At 41.5% G+C, this 24,585-nt stretch overlaps 1 protein-coding gene across 1 annotated transcript; it reads right to left on the minus strand.

Annotated features, from left to right (window-relative positions):
• Nucleotides 1-270: 270 nt before the first annotated feature.
• On the minus strand, nucleotides 271-21,838 carry LOC149873183 (p53 apoptosis effector related to PMP-22-like). The gene is made up of 3 exons (XM_090040214.1): nucleotides 21,454-21,838; nucleotides 1,168-1,311; nucleotides 271-886 (listed from the first exon to the last, which is right to left on the minus strand). Exons 1-3 carry the CDS (start codon nucleotides 21,662-21,664, stop codon nucleotides 672-674), a joined length of 570 nt encoding a protein of 189 aa, XP_089896340.1. The 5' UTR covers nucleotides 21,665-21,838; the 3' UTR covers nucleotides 271-671.
• Between the last annotated feature and the right edge of the window lie 2,747 nt (nucleotides 21,839-24,585).

Genomic DNA, 24,585 nt, shown 5'->3' on the forward strand with positions numbered 1-24,585 from the left:
AAAATATTGAGAGGGAAAGAGAATTAAATATCTTGCTAAAATCCAGACTCCAGTGGCCCTTTCCTCTTTCTCTCTCCCTCCCGTTCTCCCACCCTCACTTTATCCCTGTACCTTGAAGTGCTTTTTTTCTTTTAATGAGAAAGAGAACTAAATTAGGAACTGGGGGCTGAATTTTTTACAATGTTGGCAGGCACTGGTTACACAAGTTTGGCAAAAAGCAAACATTTCAGATTTTCAGGTTAAAGTAAACTAAAATAGAAGCTAAATATAGTTTGGGGCGGGGGAGGGGTTGTGAACTGCTTTGCCTCCGGAAGATATTATTTGGCCCACCAAATGACTTACTTGTTTACACTAAAATGCAAGCATAAATGCCTGAAACACCTCACAAAAATTATGCACACTTCTTGACGTGAGAATTAGTGGAGTAATTAAGTATAAACATATTGAGTATGCAGACTGATAAGTCCTAAACAAATCGGATGTGAAAATACAGAATCATTTAAATCTTCCATTATGAAACTCGCATTTCTTTCTCTACTTTCATGTGAAAACAAATCAAACTTGCCAAACCTTTCTACTAATACCTGATGATAATACTTTTGAAAACTAGGGTAGTCTGTAAGTATCTTTGGAATGCAAATGTCAGATGCTTCTCTTGCTGTTCCTAGTGTTTACGGGGTACCACAGCAATAATCAGGCTTGACATTTCCCAGGATCTGGTCTTCATAGTTGGGGAGGCAGCAGAAGAAGAATGCCAGACCTATTGCCATAATAGCAACAGTCCACATAAAGCCATAGGACCAGCCAAATGCACCAATACCTATGATATCAATGGTTTCTGTGTAATTCACCGGGTAAATGACTAGGCCCATAATCAGGAACAGAGCTGGAAAAGAGAAAAACAAAAAATGAGTGACTAAACTGACATATTTTCTTCCTTTTTATTATCTATAACACAACTTTGCTTTAGAGATGTGAGGATTTTGGCTGGTGCCTATATTCAATGGACTTTCTATGCTTTTAATCAAGGTTTCCAAGTACAAAGTAGAAATGGGTATGGCTTCCTTGTAGAAGAATCAAGCAAGGGCCAGGGCCAAGGCAAGCAAGGCCCTGGTTTTATTACAGGTACTATTTTAAAGGCAACACTTGCTTCCTGAAGATTCTTACCAGAAACAAAGAGCAAGCCTCCAATTCCTCGGATAAAGTTGAACCGAAGTAAAGAGACAGCAAATGCAATGATGGCAAGGGCAAAGCAGATGACGAAAATGATATAGCCAGTAAGGATTGTTCCAATAGCACCTCTTGCCCAGGCTGAAATCCAAAGGAAAACATGTTAGCAAGACAAATCCCCTTGCAGTATTTTTGTTAGCCTAACAAGTGACTTTAATTCAAACAAATAAGAAACAAGAGGGCACTTTCAAGGAGAGGACATGAGAAACCTCTTGCTGGTTTATAATACTCTTACTTGGAAGAGCAACACAAAATTTACAGTGTTTAAAAGAATGTAATTTCTTTTTCTTTTGTACTGAATATGACCAAAACTTTATCCAAGGCTTCTGTGCAGTTTATGCATCAAGTATCGAGACAAGAATAATGAGCTCTTTAAGTCATTGGAAGAACAGCCTTTATAAAAGGTATTACTTCAACAGCTGAAGGTGAAGTTACATGTTAAACTTAGATCATACTAAATCTGTGAAATGTTAAGCAAGGTTAAGTTAGAAAATGATATGAGCAGGTGCACATTAAGGGTTAATATTGCTTCTTGCCTGCACAGCTCTGACTTCCTAGCAGAGGACTGGCAGGGAGGGGCCTGTCTAGGAGCCAGGACACCCGGGCTCTATTCTTGCTCAGGGAAAAGGAAGGGCGGCAGGAAGGGGCTGGGAGCAGTGTATCCTGGGATGTTGGAGGACTGAAAATTGCACATTTTAACCAGTTAACAAGGTTAAACCTGCATACCAGCACATTTTGTGCGCCCTTAGTATGGTCTAAGACTCTAAGTGTAATGTGTAATTTCACCCTGTAGTACCAATGTGTACTGAGCATGGATACCAAAGAGGAGGCATCCCTTCTTAGAAGGTAACTTCATTTTCTGTTTTCTGTTCTCAAAAAGCTATCTAGATGAGACTTACTGGCCTGACATATGTATGTAAATATTTGACAACATTCAGCAATACCAAACCTCAGATGCAAACAGTTATGGACAGATCACAACCCCAAGATCTGCATACAGAGAGCACCTCCTAGACAGAATTTTCCCTTCTGCTCATTGTTTATTCTTTGGTCTCTTAGCATGGCGATTACCAATACTAGATAGAAGATCAATTATAGAACACCAGTTCAGAAACCAATACTGTATGAATCTGGAGGCAAATTCTGCATGCCTTAGGTTCACCAAAGTTAGGAGTGATTTGAATGCTTAAGGGCTGAGTATTTGTCCCACAGTACTTAAGATCCAGGTACATCATATGTTTGGCTATGGCTATGTGTCTCTAGCAGATCTGGAGAGGACTCATAATTTGTTTTGCAGGAAGTTTTGTACAGTAAAAGCTATGTTAACTGGCATTTTACTAACTGGAATACTCTATTAACCAGAAATTCCAATATCCCCCTAATACAAATCCTCACTTTAGCAACAGGAATCTTTGTGGAGTATATTTGGCATGCGCATCAAGTATTTGCAGGACACGTATGGCACTGTCTTCTGTATAACTCTCAGATAACCGGAATTTTTAGATAAATGGCACCCACCTTACCCCACTCATGCCGGATAACAAAGCTTTTACTGTAATTTGTTTTCAGACTTGGGAATGAGTTTTTCATTTTGAAAAAACATTTCAGAACTTCATTTTCCATTTTTTTTTGTTTTGCTTTTTGTTTTACTGTGATGTGTGAAGGCTCAGCATAACTGTAAGCTAATTAAAATATTATATTTAGAATTTTCAACTTAAAATTTTGATCAACAGCTACTTACTACTCATTGAAACATCTTAGCTTCCCTTGATCAACATGTCCCCTGCTTGTGATACAATAAACCTACCTGACCCTTGTACCTTGACACAACTCCACATGTAAGTGCTGTAGAATGTAAATGCCCAATTTCAGTTTTGACCAGGACTTTATCCATTTTTGATCAAGACATCATCTCTTTCTGCATCACCATATGTAGGAGACATTTTAAAAGCTAACTTCTAACTTACCTACATACAGTATGGATGCTGTAAAATTATCATAACCCAAACAACCATGAAGATAACTAAGTAAACTAAAATATGGTGCAAATTCTTCAGTAAAAGTATTACCTAAGTGCAAATAACTTAAGAAAATTCATACCAAAAAATTAATAAAATCATTGCTATGACAGTATCACCCAAACTCTTCAATCAGGATCAACCCCACCAGAGCCCTTATTACCTGCTATAGGTATACACCAGAGGGCTTTTTGACTTAGGGTTTATATCTTACTACCAAAGCAGACATGATTAGACAAGTAAGGCAACACATGGGAGGAGGGAAATGGGGATAGGGACATGATAAAAGACGTGCTGTATACTCCACTTCCTCATGCATGCATCTTATCATTCAGCAACATATATACAAGACACAAAACCTGTGTATGGATAGTAAGCCCAGCTATTAGCCCTCTTTTCAGCCCCCTTTTTGCTGCTACACAGTGGGGTGCATCTACACATGCACTTTATTGCAGTTGGCTAATTAACTATGTTGTAAAGCATCCATGTCTACACATGTGCCCATGTTAGGGCAAAGTAAATTCATTACTTCTGCTGTAGGATAGTCCTGTACTATCCTACAGCAATAGTAAATATCTGTGGTGGCATAGAGGCATAAAGGTGTTACAGTGTGGGAGCACTGTAGCACCCTCATGCCCCAGCAGCCCCTCCACTGCCCTCCATCACTACCCAGAGCCCAGGGCTGCCCCTGGGGCTCCTGTCAGCCTGGGACTGCTCTGCCCCAGCTCAACATGCTGCAGTTCTGGGTGTATGTCTAAATGTTGAGTATTGTATTGCCCTAACAGCATGATCGATGGGAAGCTGGGTGACAGCGACCACGAGCTGATCACCTTCACCATCCGCCGTAAAGCTGGCAAGTCAGTCAGCAACACAGAAGTCCTTGACTTCAGAAAAGCCGACTTTGACGAACTCAAGAGGCTTGTCGGTCAGGCCCTCAGGGACCATGACCCCAGGGAGTTGGGAGTTCAAGAAGAGTGGTTGCTTCTCAAGGAAGTGATCCTCAGTGCACAAGCTAAATCTATTCCAACACGGAGGAAAGGCAGCAAGAAGGCACAGCAGCCCTCCTGGCTCTCTAGGGACCCAGCGGACCTCCTGCGGCTAAAAAGGAAAGCCTACAAAGGATGGAGGACGGGATTCACCTCCAAGGAGGATTATTCTGCACTGGTCCGGTCCTGCAGGGAGCAAACCAGGAAAGCCAAGGCTGCAACTGAACTCCAACTAGCTTCAAGCATCAAGGACAACAAAAAGTCCTTTTTCAGATATGTGGGGAGCCGGAGGAAAAGCAAGGGCAATGTTGGACCCCTGCTAAACCAGATGGGGCAACTGACAACTGACACCCAGGAAAAAGCCAACCTATTAAATAGGTACTTTGCGTCAGTCTTTCATCAGTCCCATGGGACGCCCATGCCTGCTATGGGACAGGGAGATCCGGGTGATGGGGATCCCCTACCCTCCATAAATGCTGACCTCGTGAAGGAACACCTTGAGAAGCTGGATACCTTCAAGTCAGCCGGCCCTGACAATCTGCACCCCAGGGTACTCAAGGAGCTGGCGAGCGTCATAGCCCAGCCCCTGGCACGGATCTTTGAAAACTCCTGGCGCTCTGGTGTAGTGCCCGAAGACTGGAAGAAGGCCAATGTGGTGCCGATCTTCAAGAAAGGGAGGAGAGTGGATCCGGCTAACTACAGGCCCATTAGCCTGACTTCTATCCTGGGGAAGATCTTAGAAAAGTTTATTAAGGAGGCCATCCTTGAGGGACTGGCCCAGGCTAACATCCTAAGGGATAGCCAGCACGGGTTTGTTGCGGGTAGGTCTTGTTTGACCAATCTCATTTCCTTCTATGACCAAGTGACCTATCACCTGGACAAGGGAGAAGAGATTGATGTCATATATCTTGACTTCAAAAAAGCCTTTGATCTGGTATCCCACGATCACCTCTTGGCCAAACTGCCCAGTTGTGGCCTTGGCTCCACCACGATCTGCTGGCTGGGAAACTGGCTCTGTGGTCGGACCCAGAGGGTTGTGATTGATGGCAGTCACTCATTGTGGTGCCCTGTGACCAGTGGGGTCCCTCAAGGCTCTGTCCTGGGACCCATACTGTTCAACATCTTCATTAATGATTTGGACATTGGAGTCAGGAGTGGACTGGCCAAGTTCACCGATGACACCAAACTTTGGGGCAAAGCATCCACGCCAGAAGATAGGTGGGTGATCCAGGCTGACCTGGACAAGCTCAGCAAATGGGCGGACGAGAACCTGATGGTGTTTAACACCGAAAAATGCAAGGTTCTCCACCTTGGGAGGAAAAACCTGCAGCATCCTTATAGGCTCGGCAGTGCTATGTTGGATAGCACTACAGAAGAAAGAGACTTGGGGGTCGTCATTGACCACAAGATGAACATGAGCCTCCAATGCCATGCTGCGGCTAGTAAAGCGACCAAAACACTGGCTTGCATCCATAGATGCTTCTCGAGCAAATCCCGGGACGTCATTCTCCCCTTGTACTCGGCCTTGGTGAGGCCGCAGCTGGAGTACTGCGTCCAGTTTTGGGCTCCACAATTCAAAAAGGATGTGGAGAAGCTTGAGAGAGTCCAGAGGAGAGCCACGCGCATGATCAGAGGTCAGGAAAACAGATCTTACGATGACAGGCTGAGAGCCATGGGACTCTTTAGCCTGGAAAAGCGTAGGCTCAGGGGTGATCTGATGGCCACCTATAAGTTTATCAAGGGTGACCACCAGGATCTGGGGGAACGTTTGTTCACCAGAGCCCCCCAAGGGATGATGAGGTCGAACGGTCACAAACTCCTGCAAGACCGTTTCAGGCTGGACATAAGGAAGAATTTCTTTACTGTCCGAGCCCCCAAGGTCTGGAACAGTCTGCCAGCGGAGGTGGTTCAAGCACCTACATTGAACACCTTCAAGAGTAAATTGGATGCTTATCTTGCTGGGATCCTATGACCCCAGCTGACTTCCTGCCCTTTGGGCAGGGGGCTGGACTCGATGATCTCCCGAGGTCCCTTCCAGCTGTAATGTCTATGAAATCTATGAAACTCTAGCCACCATAAATGCCTTTTGGGCCCTGAAATCACATGAATTTGCGCAGCTGTCCAAATCCAAGCCCCTTTGCACTCACCCATTCAGCCATTTCCCTCACCCTCTCACTCATGTGCTAAAGCTGAGCCAAGCACAGTTAGAGACAGGATTGGGGCCAAAACTTTTTTTGTCTCCTCTCAGCTGACTGCAATTAAATTCCTTCCTTTCCCCAGCTGTTGCCTATTTTCCTCCAGTTTAAGCCCCTGTTCCATTTTCAGTTTTATTGCATTTTTTTCCAGGAATAAAGATCACATATAAAGAAAACCCTGTGGTTCTCACTCTTGAAAGCCAAGATCTTTTCAGAACTGCCTTCCCCTGAGGTCATGAACTACCAGCAACAGCTCTGGAAATAGGTGGGTCTCCATTGCCTGCTCTTCTCTACCACTGTTATTGCTAGCACTGTGTTTCCTAGGAGCTTACTTTGCTTCAAGAGGATCTTATGGTAGATTTCACATTCTATATTGCACTGGGCAATATCTCCAATGGCTTGGAGGCCTCTGGAGCTTTGACATGGGGTGTGGATGGGGCTTGTGCAGCCTGCTTTTCCCACACATATGCACTATTAAGTTTTTATTCTGAATTGTTATAAATGAAAACACTCTGGCTTTGCATGAAAGGCAGAGTGAGAGAGATTGGTATGCTCCCTGCCTGCAGGGAGTTGGTTGTATGGCAAGAACAAACATGCACTGCAGGCCTTGCATCTAAATGATGAACTGCTTAGTCATGTAACAACCACAGTTTTAGAAACCATCTGTAGAAGAGAAATACTTTAAATTAGGGGTGTTAGATTTATTTGTTTGCCTTGTTGAAAAAAAAATACACCAGCTAGCTCTAAATTATAGAATGGGATTCCTTTGTTTAGCCTTTTGTCAGCTCTTACTTGAGGAACAATATCCCACCTGCCATTATTCTCTAACAAAAAATAGTACATTTTCATAGTTGGAGCCACAAAGCACATAAAGCGTGTCTTCTCGGGTTACGTTTTGGCAAGTACTCCATGTGGGAAGGAATTAAATGCATTTCTATACCAGATTTCTAGTATAGTAATATTTCGAGCATTGGAAATGTATGGAGGAAGAGATAGAGGAGAAAAAATCTCGTGTACCTGTTAGAAGCACTTTTTTGCTGATATCTTTATTTGGATCAACTTTATATTGGGAAAAGTGTTACAAGCTTCTGGGGACAAAGCACCCTTCTTCCAGTCTTACTTCTCATATCTTTCCTGTACCATCACACCTACAGTGCTTCAACCCTACTAATAGCTCCTACTACTTTGTCTAACTTTATAACACATTGCCAAAACTGGTCTGTAGGGATCCTAATCACATGTATAGTAAAAATGCAACAGTATATTAAGGAAACCCATAATGTTGCCACGACAGCTGTAAACATTTGCTACATCTCTGGAAAAGGTTGGTTTTCTGGAGGCCCAATATAGGCAAAAATGGTCTTTGTGGATGAGTAACTGCATAAACATCCTCCATTAGGGGGGAAAAAAAGAAATTAATGCTCCCTCTTTCTAAACTGATGAATGCATCATTAGAAATCTAGTTTAGATATGAATGCTTTTAACAGTTTTTTTTATACCTGAGGATAAGTCTACAGACTTAACAGAGATAAAATAATCAGGTTACTCAAGTAAGTGTAATTGAGGGCAGAATTTGGTTCCTAATCTCTTTGTTTTAATTATCCACTGAGCTTTTGTTTTTTGCTTTAGCATGTATACACATCTAACTGCAACTGTTAACTCTTTTAATGAAAGCATATTATCCACACCAACACATTTCACAATTGTGCATGAGCTCATTGTACACAAGGAAGAAGCTGAAAGGTTGCAGGTTCTAGATCAACCCAGATAGAAATGAACATAAGCCAAACCTTATTGAATGCCAAGCTAATTCCATAATATTTGTATGGATCTGGTTTTGGCAGCCCAGAAAACATCAGAGATTTTTTTTTTCCCCCAGGAAGGAAATACAATTTTATCCAAGGAAGTCCTTGAATGGCAGTGTGAGCACACTCCAAAATGTTACTATTTGAATGCTTCTGAGCTACAATGGCGCTATATGGTTTTTGGTACCTGAACCCATACAGGTTTTTCTGTATAGCACTGCACTGTGCTGCAAAAACATGTCCTGGGTATCTTTTGACAGAATGAGATTTCAGTCAAATGTAGGTTTATAGATTTTACTAGAGGTTCACAGCTGTTGGCTTCTTTCTTCCTGACCTTCTTCCTTGTGTATTCTATTTTGAAGTTTACAGATATAAGCAAGTTAAATGTATTTGTCCGTTTAGCAATGAGTTGTACTCAGGAGAAAATACATTCTGTGGTTCCAAAAAGTCTCTGATAACATAGAAATGAGGAGTCACAACATATTGTAAATACCCTACCCTGAAAATAGAATTTGCAGCTGAATTGCGCGTTTATTGAACAAAAAATTTGGACTATTTGTACACTAATCCAAATTGTATATGAGTATTCATATCCTCCATTCTGTCCTCTCATACTTACTCTTTACATGAACATCTCCACTTTATGTGAATTAATAAATTCCCTCCATTGCTCCATACAGTCAAAAGGGAACCACATATTCCTCCTTGCCCAGTCGGTAAGAATGTATTTCCTCAACTATTCCTTCCATCTGAAGCTGAATGTACAGACAGCATTTAAAAGAAAAAATAAATGCATTGTCAGCAGCTCATTGATTTCAGTAGTTATTTACCTTCTTATTTTACTGAGATTTGTAGAGTCAACACCTCCTGCATCCTTGGAGTGAACTGTGCAGCTATATCAAACAAGCATAGCAACAATAAAAAAGTGAAAGGCCACAGGAAGTGCCAACACTATGGCGAAAATGGAATAATACCCCATGTTGTAAAAGTCAGCAAAAAAAATCAAAAGGAAAAGAAAGATACAGCTGTGGTGTTTTTATCCTTCAGCTTATAATTATATCCTTGTTCTTCCTAGAACAAAATTTTTTCTTTAATAAGGTACTGGTTCACCTATACACAGATCATACCTCTCTCAAATGAGTTCCCAGAGTAGAATCGGTTTCATGCCTCCTAGATTAAAGGGAAAAGGCTTGTTTTAGGAAATGAGCCTGCACTCATTTTAGTCTACCCCTGGCAGATTTTAATTTAATTGTGCAATGGGTCCTAAGAAATTTTATCCCAAATCCCAGCAATTGCACATCCTGACTTGCCAGGAGTTCATGGCAAGATGCACAGATGTTAGGATCTTACTCTGCTTGTTTTCCCCCCACTGTTTCTTGTTTTGATGTCAATTAACATGCATGTATTTGTCTCACAGCTTCATTACATTGTGGAACATTGTCTTATCTCAAGTAAATAATCTTCAAGTTAGCAAGAACCAACTTGTTAGCTTGCTTGCTACAGCACTGCCAGCACTGGAGCAGGAAATATATTACATTGGTTCCCACAAAGCTTTTATCATTTAATATATTCCTTGGTGATGAGTAGTATATGACTCTTTACAAATGGCTGGACAAGCCTTTCACCAGTTCATTTTAAAGGAATGAAGGTCCAGAATTTGGACCTGTAATTACCATCTCATGCCTTGCACAAAGGCACATGGGGTATGAGACACAAGCCATGAAAAGAATAACAGCTTTACATATGAGCTCACTGCCAGCACTATGTAGTTTGTATGAACACAACACAGTCTTATCGACAACATTTAGGTAGTAGCTTCCTGGGCTGCATCACAATGAAACGGTCTTTTGTGTAGGATATTCCTATCATATACTGGATCTGCAGTTTAGGCACTATGAGCAAACCTGGTAGTGGCTAGTCTTTTGGACTTCTTTGGACTTAAGATAACAATTTATTTTTAAACCCAAATAAATAGCCTCCCCAGTCTTACCTGCACAGGTATAAATAGACACATGGAAGATTCCTTCTTTCACTGGTTTAAAATATGCCTAATGAAGACACTTTTCCTACTGAGGAAGCCCTTCAGATTTGGAACATGGGAGATTTTCTTAGTTTTACATCTAGAGGGTGTGGTTCAGCATCTTCTGTACTCATCCCACACATCTGACATGTACAGGCTTGATGCAGAAGCTGAATCCAGTAAAACTTTGTACTAAATAGGGATCCTCCTTAATGCTTAGCTCTGACAAGAGAGATGCAGTAAAAGAATCATCAAAGATTGCAGCCCGGGTAGAAGTTAGCTATTAAAAATAATGTGTGCACCAAAGTTTTTTTTTAAATTAAAGGGCTGGTTGTGAGCGAGGGTTAAGAACTGACAACTCACAACTTTAAACAACCTTCAGTAAGAGTCATAGATAATTAGCAGTCTCAAGATCTTTTTTTTAACATATTTTTTACATACTTTACATATTTTGATGTCACAATAATTTTCCCTATGTAATCCCTTCTGTTCTGAATTAAAGTTTGTGTTGGGGGGAAGCATATTAGATTGATAAACCAATTTAAAAAAGCATGTCAGTTACTCTTAGTATACCTGTTGTGCAGCTACTGCTACTATTTGAATAGAAACCCTTATCAAGATTACACTAGGTTTAAAAATGGCTTGGTTAATATTTAATATAGATAAAGAAAGGATATGTTATGTGTTTCACCATTATAAGCAATGACTCTCTTACGCAAAATAGCAGAGCCCTACCCTGAAGCTTTTTTCACTCTTGTTTTTGTAAAGATGCATGGGCTCAAGCACAGTGGATTTACATTTCATTTCTATATGAAAAGAGTTATTATCTGATGGCTCTTCATCTGTAATTTGGGCGCTGTGAGCAAACCATGTTCAGGAACCTTGTTGCGGCGACTTTGTTGCAATACATGACTTTTTTTTCTTGCCATGGCTGTACGTCTGGAATTATTTTTGGTAGCAGCTAAATTGTTCCATAAAAATGCGCACTCAGGGGGCAGACAACTGGTACTTTTGTGCTCATGAAATAAGCTGCAAGGCCCTTTTAGTTTGACTAAGAAGGCATTGACAAGAAAATGCTTCTTTTCACTGATGCATTATCATGGCTAGTTGCAAATAAGTAGGTTAAAAGGTGAATGGGAAGACAGTTTATAATGGCATGCTTAGGACCATATTAAAAGGCAAGACAGATTTGCACCTTATATTCTCATACCATTTTTTCCCTAAAGACTCAGTGGGTGCATCTACATGTGCAATTAATTTGAAGCAATAAACTCTGGAGCAATTTGAGCCAGAAGAAACTACTCCCGGGTGCAGCATCTACATGTGTGCCTAGGACAGCAGCAATTTGAACCAGGGCAGAGCAATTTTTACCAGGGCCGCTCCTGCCCTGCTCTGCCACGGGCTCTGGGTGACAGCAACAGAGAGGCTGGATAGGGCATAAGGATACTGAAAATACGGAGCCGCTTGACTAGGTGGCAAGCAGGAGTCTGGCCCTCTGCTTCCTGGGTTGACCAGATGCAATTTATGCCCATGGTCAGCATTTACACATGCATTTAATCATAGGTAATTACTCTACCATAAGATAGTAGGGCTGTGTGAAGCTTTGGGTGCTGATTCCATTCAGAGGAGATTCAGTCTTATTCGGCAGCCAAATCTCCAAATCCGAATCAAATCAGGAGACCAATAAAAAGGTCCAAATAGATTTGAAGTGCTCCGAATTTATTCAGAAAAGATTTGGAGAGCTTTGGATATTTGGGCAGTCCCCGCTTGCTGCCACAGGAAGCTCGATCCAGACTCCATGCTGGTAAGTAGTGGGGGCTGAAGGAGAGGAGGGTGGAAGGAACCATGGGAGGACCCCCCCCCAGCCCCATTCCCTGCCCGCTCCCCCAGAAACCCTGAGTGCCCCCCTGATCCCTACCCAATCTTTCAGCCCCCCCCACCCTCCGCTGCCCCACTCAGCCCAGCTCCCAGTTGTTCAAAAAAAAAAAAAAAGTCCCACTCACCCCTGCTACCCATCACTGCCCCATGCTGCATGAGGGGCTCTACCACAAACCTCCACCTGCTCTCTCAGCCCCACCCCCATGGCTACTCCGTCCAGCCCCAGTTACTGGCTCTTTAAAAAAAAAAAAAAAAAGCCCCACACTCACTGGATGCTGCAGCGGCCATCAGGGCTTCTGGGGGCTCATGGAAGATCCCGCGCACACACAGAGCATGGGGCAGTGGGGGGCAGCAGAGATCGTCCCTCACCTGGCAACATCCAGTGAGTGCTGGGCTTTTTTTTTAAAGGGCCAGGACAGTGGGACTGGGTGGGGCAGCCATTGATGGCTGGAAGAGTAGGCGGAGATGGGGCCTGTTTGATTCAAAGATTCGGCTGATCTGGCCAAATCAATTCAAGACAGTGATTTGAACCACCCAATTGAATCACTGTCCCCCAAATCAGCTGAATCCAAAGCAAATACTAGCTGCTTCATACAGGCCTATAAGATAGTACTGTCCCTGACTAGGGGCAGCTCTGCCAGTAGCCCACTAGTATATCTAGGTTTAAATATGTTGCACCCCCTTGCCTTAGCTTCCTCATCTATAAAATAGGGCTACCAACAATGGCATCCTTAGAAAGCACTTTAAAAGCCACTGATTAAAAAGTGCCACACGCAGGCAAAATGGCATCTTCCTCCACAGCTCAACATACTACAGTGGAATTGCTTGTGAAACAAGATACTGTGCAATGCAGGTAAAAGCATCAGAATCTGGCCCTTAAGGAATTGCCACACAGCACTTACAGCAAAGACTGGGCAGTCCCTCCTAGGAGATGCGGATACATTGAAATAGAAAAGCCAAAATTAAATGTTCCTTACAATTCACACTGCAGGATAATTTCAGCATATATTAACATTTGTATACATGTAATATGTACAGCATCTTACGGAGTTACACTCCCCCACCCATCATCCCAACTCTCCTCATACTGATTTAAAATCCAGTGAATTCAATGTCATAGAATTTTCTAGGCTGGGTGGGATTTACATCACCACTGCAATATTACTGCTTTTATTCCTACATTACTAACATTCCTCATTTTAGCACCATTTGAGACAAATACCTAAATTCCTCATTCAATCAAACCTGACTAATTTGAATTCTGATTTCGAATTGATCAAGGGATTGATTTCTTGCAATTTGCAAATGTTTCCAAAAGGAGCCATGCCATTTTCCTACTCATTTTTTTTTTCAGAACAGATATCAGTTGTTGATAAGAATCTATCTGAAATAAAATGTGGAAGCATATGACCTTTTGCTTGTTTGATTATTTATCCCCACAAAGAAATTCCAAATTATTCAGAACCAGGTTGCAAAGTTTACTATGGAGCTTGTATTAGATTCTTTGAGGGCTGTATGTCACAGCTGAAAAGAAGTGACAGCTTCAGGAAATTTTTACCAAGAACCATTCAGAAATTTTCAGAAGAGCTACATTCAGTGAGAAAGGTTAGGTTAGGCAAGTGTCTGAGTAATGCATTCTTAAGGGACCTCAAGACCTTGAGTTTGTAAGCTTTGTGAGGAACTCTGCCATAATTTATACCATGATTCTGTTGCACCTAACAAGTTTAATACTGTTCTGAGCTATTTAACTATAATTATTCAGGGAGTTTGTGTGTTGACATCTGCAATTGCTCTGTAGAGTTAATTGCCTAAGAAAATAACTATTATTTAGAAGAACTTCTGATTAACTAAATCTAGCAATAAATGTGCAGAAGTATGAACCCTGAAATTATAAAGAAAAGCACAAAGAATGAAAACTACTGGGCTAATTAAATGCTGTAAGCCTAACTCCCTTCACACTGGGCACATCTACGCATGCCACTATGGCGCCATTGTTACTGTGCCACCATTTAGTACTTCCTTTTGGAAGACCTAAAAGATGGTGAAGTAACAGCCTGTACTGCATTGTGTACACTGTGCACATTCATTTTTAGGCACTATGCCACCATAGCAAAGCACTATAATGAGGGAGAGCATTGCTATGGCGACGTAGCTGCAGCATCACAGTTTTTGCCCGTGGACACGATGTTGCTGTAGCAATGCAGCATCACATGTAGACATGTCCACTGGGTGCATTTACACGAGATGTTTACTGCACAGTAAACTAATTAGCTGTTCAGTAAACATTTCAGTGTCTACACATGCGCCCCTATTAAGCTGGAGTAAATTAATTTACTCTGCAGCAGTATAGTACTTGGAAATACAAGTGCTGGCTAGCACTGCAAATGAAAGGGACTTGGGGGTCATGACTGACCACAAGATGAACATAAGCCTTCAATGTGATGCTGCGGCTTGTAAAGCAAACAAAATGGTGGCTTCATTCACAGATGCTTCTCAAACAAATCCCAGGACATCATTCTCCCATTGTACACAGCCTTGTTGAGGCTGCAGCTGGAGTACTGCATCCAGTTTTGGGCTCCACAATTCAAAAAGGATGTGGAGAAGCTTGAGAGAGTCCAGAGGAGAGCCACGCGCATGATCAGAGGTCAGGAAAGCAGACCTTACAATGACAGGCTGAGAGCCATGGGACTCTTCAGCCTGGAAAAGTGCAGGCTCAGGGGTGATCTGGTGGCCACCTATAAGTTTATCAGGGGTGACCACCAGGATCTGGGGGAACATCTGTTCACCAAAGAGCCCCAAGGGATGACAAGGTCGAACGGTCACAAACTCCTCCAAGACCTAAGGACATAAGGAGGAACTTCTTTATTGTCCGAGCCCTCAAGGTCTGGAATAGACTGCTGCTGGAGGTGGTTCAAGCACCTACTTGGAATGCCTTCAAGAGACATTTGGATGTTTATCTTGGTGGGATCCTATGATCCCTGCTGACATCCTTCCCCTGGGGCAGGGGACTGGACTGAACGATCCTCCGGAGTCCCTTCCAGCCCTAATGTCTATGAATCTATGAATCTATGAAAACAGAAAGAAGGAAAGGGTTCCAATTATTGTTAAGTTCTCAAAACAGCTTGCCACAGGTTGGTAACAGGAGGTTGGAGAAAGGTGGTTAGATATGTTAGTCTGAAGTCAGGGAGATAAGAGGGTGTATATGCACTTTATAGACTAACTAAATAAAATACATAGAGAGCACATTTTTTCTGAACTGGAGTTCACTTCATCAAATGTTGTGAAAGGGCAGCATAGATCAGGATAGAAAATAGAGTGAGTGATTTGAATACAAAAGATGGAAAAAGAGGAGGAAGAAAAAGATGGGGAAGGGGGATAGGTGCACGGGGAGAAGCAAACAAGCAAAGAACCAATAGGAACAGAGGGGTCACAAAAGCTAATCCAGGCAATGGGATAAGAATCCATAGTCCCTGTTTAAACCATACCAGATTTCTGTTTCCCATGCATAGTGTCATTTGACTCCACTCTCTTTTAGTCAGTCATGCTGCAGATGTTTACTATTGCTACAGATGTGTTCTAGGGCTTAGCATCATGGGGCATTTATAAACATGCTCTGGGAGTGGGGGAGGGCACTTTAATTAGAGCGGCTCTTAGAAAGCCACTCTAATTAAAGCACCCAGAGCGTCTCATGTATCAGCATCCCTGTGCTTCAAAATGGCGGCAGGGGTGCTTTATTTAAAGTTCGTCCAACAAGCTTTTGATAAAGTGCCCCCACTGCCATTTTGAAGAATGAAAAGCTAGAGGCTGCTGGAGCATGGGAATTACCACATACCAGCAGACTCGAGTAATCAAATCTGCTCTAACACACTGCAATTACAGCACGGTGGAGCATCCTCACTGCTCGTGTATAGGTGCCCATGATGTACCAGCCACATTGTTTGGCAGTACTGGCTTAACATTTCTGACCTAAATAAAACTGTGAAAAAAAAGAAAAATATATTTAGAACATGGTTTTCTGCTGCTCTTTGTCTGGATCCCTGCTCCTGACAAAATTTAAGATGGTTTTCCTGGGATACTAGAGGACATGGATGACTGATGCCTCCTGATCCTGGGGGGGCACTAGCAGCCAATCACCAACCGGGCAGGGGGGTCCTCCAGCAACCTATCACCACCAGTGGTGGAAGTGCTGGCAGCAAACCAGAAGTGCCACTGGTGCTTCTCTTGGTGCCCCCCCATTGTTCTCAGGCGGGGCACTAGCCATCACCCCTCACTCCACGGCCAGCAGCGGCCAATCTCAGGGGGAGCATGTGCCCCCCATGCCCCACCTATGCATCGCCTATGAAAGAGGAATTCCTAGATGAGAAAAATATCTTTCTCAGCTACTAACATATGCAAACAAGCAGTCTTCTGCACAGTGCAGAACAGGGCAAGAGTCAAATATTGGTTGTGATGTATGAAGCACAGCAAATTTTGAAATTCTGTTTGGTATAGAAGAAGTCCTGTAACAGATTTTTCTATTTCCACTATGAAAATAAGCCTAATATTTCATACTAAACTTATACATGAGCAAAGAGCCCCAAATCTGCATTTGTCCTGTGCATAGGACAAATGATGGATGCCTTGCACATGGAAGGCATGTAGGAAAAGGCATAAGAAAAAAGATTTGATGGAATGGGTGTATTGATTTTTCCTTCATTTTAGGGGCACCGGATTCAGATTAACAAAGCAGGAGCAATAATTTTCCAGCAACAGGGAGAGAACACGTTGAAACATCTCCATAGCCTGAGGCACAATACATTAAATATTTTAAAGTATTTCAGACTTTCTGAGACACACCTAGTTCTGAGAACTCCTGGAGCCAACAAGCCAAAAAATCAAAGAGATCTTGTACCAGCTTCGCAAAGGGGTTTGCTGTTGCAGTAGGATAGAATGATCACATACCAGATATGGACTGGGGAATGACTGGCTACGCTGCAGTATTGCAGAGGACAGAGGGATCAGAGTAGACTGTAAACTGAATACGAGCCAACTTATTTTTTTATTGAAAAAAATAAAAAAGCTAGTAGCTGGCTAGGATTTTCTCTTGTAAAACAAGGGAAGTGATTTCATCAGCTCTATTGGGCATTTGTGAGGCCTCATCTGGAGTAGTGTCCAGTTTTGGGCCCCACACTTCAAGGAATGTGGACAAATTAGAAAGAATTTAGTGGAGAGTGGCAAAAATTATTAGAGGCCTTGGAAACTTGACTTATGAAAGAACTGGAAAAGTCTGGAGAAGAGAAAACTGAAGGTGGATTTGTTATACCTGAAGGGTGGTTGTACACAGGGTGGAGATTATTCCTCGTGGCTGTAAGGACAGGATAAGGAGTAATTGTCCTAAACAGCAAGGGAAATTTAGGCTGAATATTATGAAGAACGTTCTCATGAGGGAGATTAAGGATTGGAACAGGCTACCTAGGAAGGGTATGGAATCTCTATCCTTGGAATTTTTTAGAACAGGTTAGGCAGGCATTTGAATGGGGTTATTAAGGCAGGGTTGATCCTGCCTTGAGCAGGGGTTTGACTAGATTCCAGCTCTACTTTTCTATGGTTCTATGTCCCCTGGTGTTTGTTAAAACAACCGTGTGACTGGAATCAGAGGAATTTTTTTCCCTGTCCTAACCATTGTGCCTCCTGCCATACCAGACGCAGAGCTGTGATTTTTAGAATGGAGCATGAAATTCCTCTGACCCCAATGACACTGCAGGGGAGTTGCCCCCAGCCCCGTCTTGCAGAGTGGGTAGGGCGTGGCTCTGTACCAAACCCAAAGCTGTCCCCAGCCCATCACTGGTTCCAAAAACGGGACTGTCCAAAACTGTGTCTGACAATTAGTTAATTATCACACGCCACACATTCAATTTAAGGCACCATACAAACAATAAATGTAACATCTATATGTTCACTTTGACATTCGGTATTGTAAATATCATCTTTCTGCCTTTTTCTGTGACGTCACCATGCATGTGTATTATTGCTTTATCTTTATGTTGTCTAAATGTTATTTTTATTATGGAGCTGAAGTTGATCTTCAAATTTTACAATGCTTTCTTAACCCTCCATACTAAACTTTTTTGATGGAAAGAAAGACCTTGTCTTCGGACATTTAGGTGTCCTAGAGCAAGAGATTTTCTTTCCTTGAAAGCTGTCTGGTACACAAAAGAGACGTTCCACAAAGTCTATTTCAAATTACTTGTTTCAGAGTCTAAAAATGCAATATGTATTTTATTCATTTTTCTTCAATTGCAAGTAAAGTAATAAAATATTTGTGGTAAGACCAATCAGTTAATTAGAATATATGAACTCTTCAGGGGCATTGTAGAGATTATACACTCCCTGGACTCTGTTTACAATATTTTCCCTGAATCTAGGACATTCTGAAGCTCTCCTTGAACATAGCTGCCCTAAGAGAGTTTGTAAGGTCTGTCCCTTTAATGGTTTAAGTTCCAAGAGTATAAGCCTCTTCTGTGTTCCTTATGCAGCTGCAAATTCCACCAGCTCTGTCAGCCAGTTCCTAAGAAATTACAAACTCCGTTGCTGCAGCCAGCTTAATGGGTAAAGTTCATTCTCTTGCAGTGAGATTTGTTTCTTAAGGATGTTAGCTTTTTCTTAGGCAACCTATGATTTATATAAAATAAGTCAAAAAAGGCTGAGATTTAGGGTAAACACAGACTTTGCTACTGGGGAATTTGATTTGAATTTATTTCACTGAATACCATGAAGGGTTTTGATTATTAGACTGAAGGATATTAGAGGCAAAATATAGTCATTGTCCCAACGATGTTGATAAACTTCACTGGCAGTGGGCAGCAGACTCTCAGTGGTAAATACTTCTTACAGTCAGTAAGGGCAATCCTATTATAGCAACCCAGTTTCAAAAGATAACTCTCTGAGACTTCTCAGAATTAAAGGTGAGGGAGAAAAGCTGGGAATCAAGCCCTTAAGAGGGAAATTAAGAACTGCACAATGGGAAAGAAACAAAGATTTCAGTTCTCAAGAAAAAATATCAAAACACTTCCTACTCCTACAAACTATAGTGCTTTTTCTAATGTCTGTATGGCTACGAAAGGGGTGAATACAACTGGTGGATTATGGTTTATCAAGTACTGTGTGGCACCGAAAACAAATAGCAAAGGTAACTTAATTTTTTCATTACAGCAGGTTATTACTAGTGCATGGGACCTACTAGTATTTATTCAGGCAGGCGACTTTAAAGCTAAAGCAGTTTTGTTTCCAGTTAGAGGTATTTTCAAGATGTGGGGTTAGTTTATTCTAAAGGGCCCATTTCATGCTGGTTCATTCCAATAGTCTGATTATTCAATCCAGATCCAAAACATACCTTGGTATAAAGAAAGGAAGTGGCACCAAATTGGAGGAGTCAAACATCCTAGGTTTTGGTAGCTTGACCAAAGATGTTCTGTGAAATCTCAGGAAAATCATTTAGGCCTAAATTTTAATTGATTTAAGTAATGGGCATGTCTACTTGTTCATTAACACACAGTAGTTACTGAGCTGGTGAGCACTGCACTAATGTTTTTAGCAAACAATTAAGGTGTTTCAGAAAGTAACAATTTCAACAATTTTGAAGTAAAGTCATTTTTGTGCAGTGATCATTTCTCTACATAGTTGTAACCGGATCATTCAGCAATGCCACCCTTAGTGTTCCTTGCTGCTGCATACTTTCCCACTTAGTGCACGCCAAACGGTTTTATTTTCAAATTGCCATTACTGTCTGAAACACCCTAATGAAACTTCTGAAGGTAGCCTGTCCAAATGAAACTGGCAAAGAGAGGGAGGATTATCCGTAGGTGCATAAGAAGTTTAATGAAAGTATGAATTAAGGACCATAGAAGCCAAACCTAACAAAACAGTATTTTGTTTTTTTGTTAGATTAAGAGCTCTTTGCATGCTTTTTTCTATTTCTTCTTTTCAGAGCTCTCTCTCTTACCCAGAGCATGGAGGAAGCTGCTAGACTTAATATTGCAATTCACTACATATACTTAGAAGTGCAGACATAAGGAAGATTCACCAGCTGAAGACACAGACATGAGAAAGCTGAGGATCTATGAACTAAGAATATGGGCCCCACATTTTTGTCACAGGGCTTAAATCTGATGCATGAATTTGTGGCCTCTCTCAGATTGATTGCATGCATCTTTACCACTGGTTTACTAGAACTAAGAGACAAAAGGAAAGAAGTTGAAATTTCAAATAAATTTTCCTGCACCATCCTTTTATATTTTGTACCAAGTGTTTACAGGACCATATTTCTTATATAGAAAGGAAAGGACCTATGGAGTGATGTCTTTTTTTGTTTTACAAATATGGGACACAGTATCCAAAGAGAGAAAACAGCAAATAGAAAATATGCTTGAAAAATTCTACTAGTGTGCAACTTAGTTTTGGTGAGTAAATCAGTGATTATTAGCTTTTCACTGCTACTGGTCAGCCATTGCAAAGGACCCTGGAGCAGAATGAAAGGGTGATAAATTTTGGTGAGGGTTTTGGAAGGCCAGTTTCTACATTGCTTTGCACCATCCATGCACATTTCTTCAAATGAAACGTGGGTGTAAAAGCCTACATTTCATTCTGACCATTTCATTCATTTCATAACCAAAGGACCTTTATACCTTGGATAATCAAAATGACTTCAATCTAAATCCATTTTCTGTCAAAACTGAAGGAAAAGATTCTATCTTGTATTAACATTCTCTTTCATAATCATGTCACAAGTAGATACTTCCATCAACCAAAATATTTTTGAGACGTATGTTCCAGTCTGACATTTACTGTGGACTTCCGTGTTTCATATCATCTCTGTTTTTACTTCCCAATTGTCTCTTGGCATTAGGGGCTGATATCTCACATTTACCCATGCAACTTGCTATATAGTGATTTATGTACTTGGTCAGCAATCATTATTTATTTCTGCAAAAGAAGAGGTTCTACTGAAGAGGCTATTAGTTATTTGTTTTAAAAATAATATAAAATAAACAGTAAAAAGATAATTAATATTTTAAGCATTTTCTGCACTGCTGTTTCCACAGCATCTTTGTACTGTGAACGTACACCACTGAATCCTATGAAGCAAACTTCCCTTTTCCCTCTGGGTTTTGTTTTGTTTTTTAGCATACAAGCATTATCCTTGTTCTATTCTATCTCACCATGGAACTCTTCTGAGCTTTCCGGTGGGTTCAGTTATTTCCCCAAATGCTCCTAAAGATAGCTTTCAACTATTGGGACCTCTGATTAAAAGGGCTGAATAGGGAGACCTCTGCAAATACTTACCCCGTGTGGTGAGGGGTTCACAATTCCACGGCGAATCTTCGTCAGGTCTCGTACAAGTCTGCCATAACGACGCTCGTTGTACATACGGCACCGTTGCTGACTCCAGCCAGGCCCAGCCAGCCAGCCCAATGATGCCAAAGATGACCCCTATGCCCAAGAGCAGAGGTAAGATCCATCTGCACCTTGTGTAGTCAAGGCCATACTTCACCATCTTGTGGGGCAGTCAGTAGCTTTGCAAGAGGAGGGGTGAATAAGATGAGATTGTTCTGCTACTGATTCAGCAATGTGGGGTGAAGGGTGTTTTTATAAAGGCTCCTGGAAGCATGCGCTTGCATGTATGTGTAAGAGAAGCTTTTCAATCAGAACAGACATAGAAGGAGGGGGAGCTCCACCTAGATTGGAATGACTAACTGCAGCAGCAGCAGCAGCAGTAACACCAATAACAAGTCAAGCTGGAAAGAAGCTGTAGGGCTGGGCCCATCTCCTTCTTTCTCTGCTGACTAGCACTCCTTTATCCTGGGCATTTAACCATTCCCTGGCTGAAACCTCCATGAGAAACAGCAACCTAAAATTGCATTAAACAGGGACAGGTTCATACTTACACTAACAAGGAAACAATTCACATTCTAAGCCTTAATAACAGATATTCATAATATTCTGAAACTTTCCACTCTGAGGATCAAATTTCCTATGCTTAGCCTCTCCTTGGGGGTGTTTTTGTTTTTTAATGTTTTATCAAGATTCCCTCTGGTATTAATAATTTTGAACAGTGAAGAAAATATCTCACTGCTTCTTTTTGACAAACCTATAGCGAAACACTTACAGCTCTGAAGGATGACATTTGAACTACAGCAAGCCACTGAAGCAGTTTTTACTGAGGAACACTGTGTAACGTAACTTGGATAATTTATGTTTTGATTTGACAAATTTGTATGAACATGCATAGTAGCATATGTGGGGATGATTCTCCACTGCTCTTGGGTATAAATCCAGTGCTCCAGTGTCTCTCAATAGCTTTTCAGGTAGGTAATTTGATGTACAAGGCCCTAAATATCTAGAAGACCACTTTCTCTCATAAGCCCCATTGAGATCCTGAGGTCAGCTGAGAGTTGCTTCATTTTCTTCTCGTGTCCTGTCTGAGATGGTTGATGACAGGTATTTAGCAGAATTCACAGATTGGTTAGAATCTGACAGGCCTGCAACATGTGTGCTTCTGCTATGGCCGCTAACTTGCAAGTACCATCAGTACACCAAATCTACTTGGTGGATGATTCTTAACAGTTGCTTCTCTGGTTCTGCCACCCTCTCAAGGTCCACTAGAGCCTTAACCCAGGCACTTCTCAAAAGCGTGGATTGGCAACCATTGATTCTTCTAGATCACAGTATATGTGGGAGACATCACCCACCCAGACCTTCAGTGCACATGCCTAGGCAGGAGTATTTTAGAGGCTGCCTAGAACTTCCATCCCTACTGTAGGCAACCGAGACAGAATCCAAAGGCCAGACTGGGTCCAGACATTTGGTGCCTCTATTTGTACAAGCAGGTGGGAATTGAACCTGGGTCCACTTATGCAGCAAACAAGGATTCTACCACTGAACCGCAAGGGGCCCTGAAAGTACTGTAGGACCTTCCTCTTTGGGTATATGTATTGTAGCTGTGTTCCTCTAAGAAAAAGAGACCAACAAAACTCTTGGGTTAGAAGTGCTATCTTTTTAAACCAACTAAATAGCTGCAAAACAAAAAATCTTCCTTTGTAAGCTTTTGGGTCCAAACACCCTTCATCAGGCTGAGGAGAATTCAAAGATTGTAAAAGTTCTTTAGAAAAGAGGGAGAAAAGAAACTTCATTTTGCAAAGGGGAAGTAGAAGGTGGAAGTTTTTTCCCCTGCCCAATCTGCATATCACACAGCAACTCTCTCACAAAAAGACTCTGATGAACCCAAGGGAAAAAACTTCCAACCTTTACCTTCCCTTTGCAAAATGAAGTTCCTTTTTGGGTAGGCTTTTAGCAAACAAACCTGGGATATTGGCTGGGATATTGGTAAGGAAGTTTCTGTTTTATACTATTGCTCTAGTTTTCCTCTTAAGTTGTTTTGTTCTCTACTTCTCCTGTTTTATAAATTATTCAGTTCCCCTCTGTAACTCATCCTGAGTCTTTGTTGAGAAGAGTAAGTAAATAAGACAAACAAATAAATACATAAATCAGACTATGTGCAGGACTAGTTGCCATAAACAACACACATCAAAATGCTCCATGCTATTCTGGCCCATTTTACAAGTCAAAGAAATGTTTGGGAAATCCACGAACTAATAAAGGACTCTCCTTACTGCTATGATCCTGTCCCACTTGTAAGGAAATGGACATCAGATTTGGAGCTCAAAGATCCTAAACTCAATTCCTGACTTTTCCACTGCTAATATCTACAGCTTACCCAGTGACAACTTCTACAGTGGACAGCAATATTGTCTTATGACTACTAGCAATCTCAGCACAAACCTATAAATGCTAGAATGATATAAAACCCATTAAATTTAATAACAAAATAAATAAAAAGGACAATAGTATAGATTGTGTTTATTTCATAGCCATAACATTCTTCAACTTCTTAGTTTTTAAGTAGAATGAATGCAACATTTCAGTCTGCTTCAGTGTTGGAGACTTTGTTGTAGAATTTGGCTCTGACACTTTGTGGACAGGGGCCTATGACTATGAGGGAGGCAAATAATTTTAGCCTCTGGGACAAATTGGAATATGCCTTGTAAAATGTTGCATGAACTCTGTTTTGTTGCAAGTACCCCTTCTGTCTCAAGGATCATACTTTGTGCTGTCATCTTCATGGGAGAATATGATCTTCATGGGCTACTGATGTTATATGACTTCCCTAGGGACACAAAGGATTTTCTGCTTGGACAATGATTGATTATGAATTGCTTTTTACACAACAGCTGAGAAAGGAGAGGCTGGAACCTGGAGCCTATAGAAATGATGTGTACAGTAAAGAGGACAAGGGCTGTTTCAAAAGAGAGGTGCTATTCTGAGCAGGAAACTAGTACATCATCACATGCCAGAAGAACCAGGTACTAAGGAAGGGTGAAGTCCTGGTTATGAGGGCTAAAACAGCTGGACTGTGGG

This window comes from Crocodylus siamensis, chromosome 1, assembly GCF_052110815.1.
Source record: "Crocodylus siamensis isolate JL-2025a chromosome 1, ASM5211081v1, whole genome shotgun sequence".
NCBI classification, from domain to species: Eukaryota; Metazoa; Chordata; order Crocodylia; family Crocodylidae; genus Crocodylus; species Crocodylus siamensis.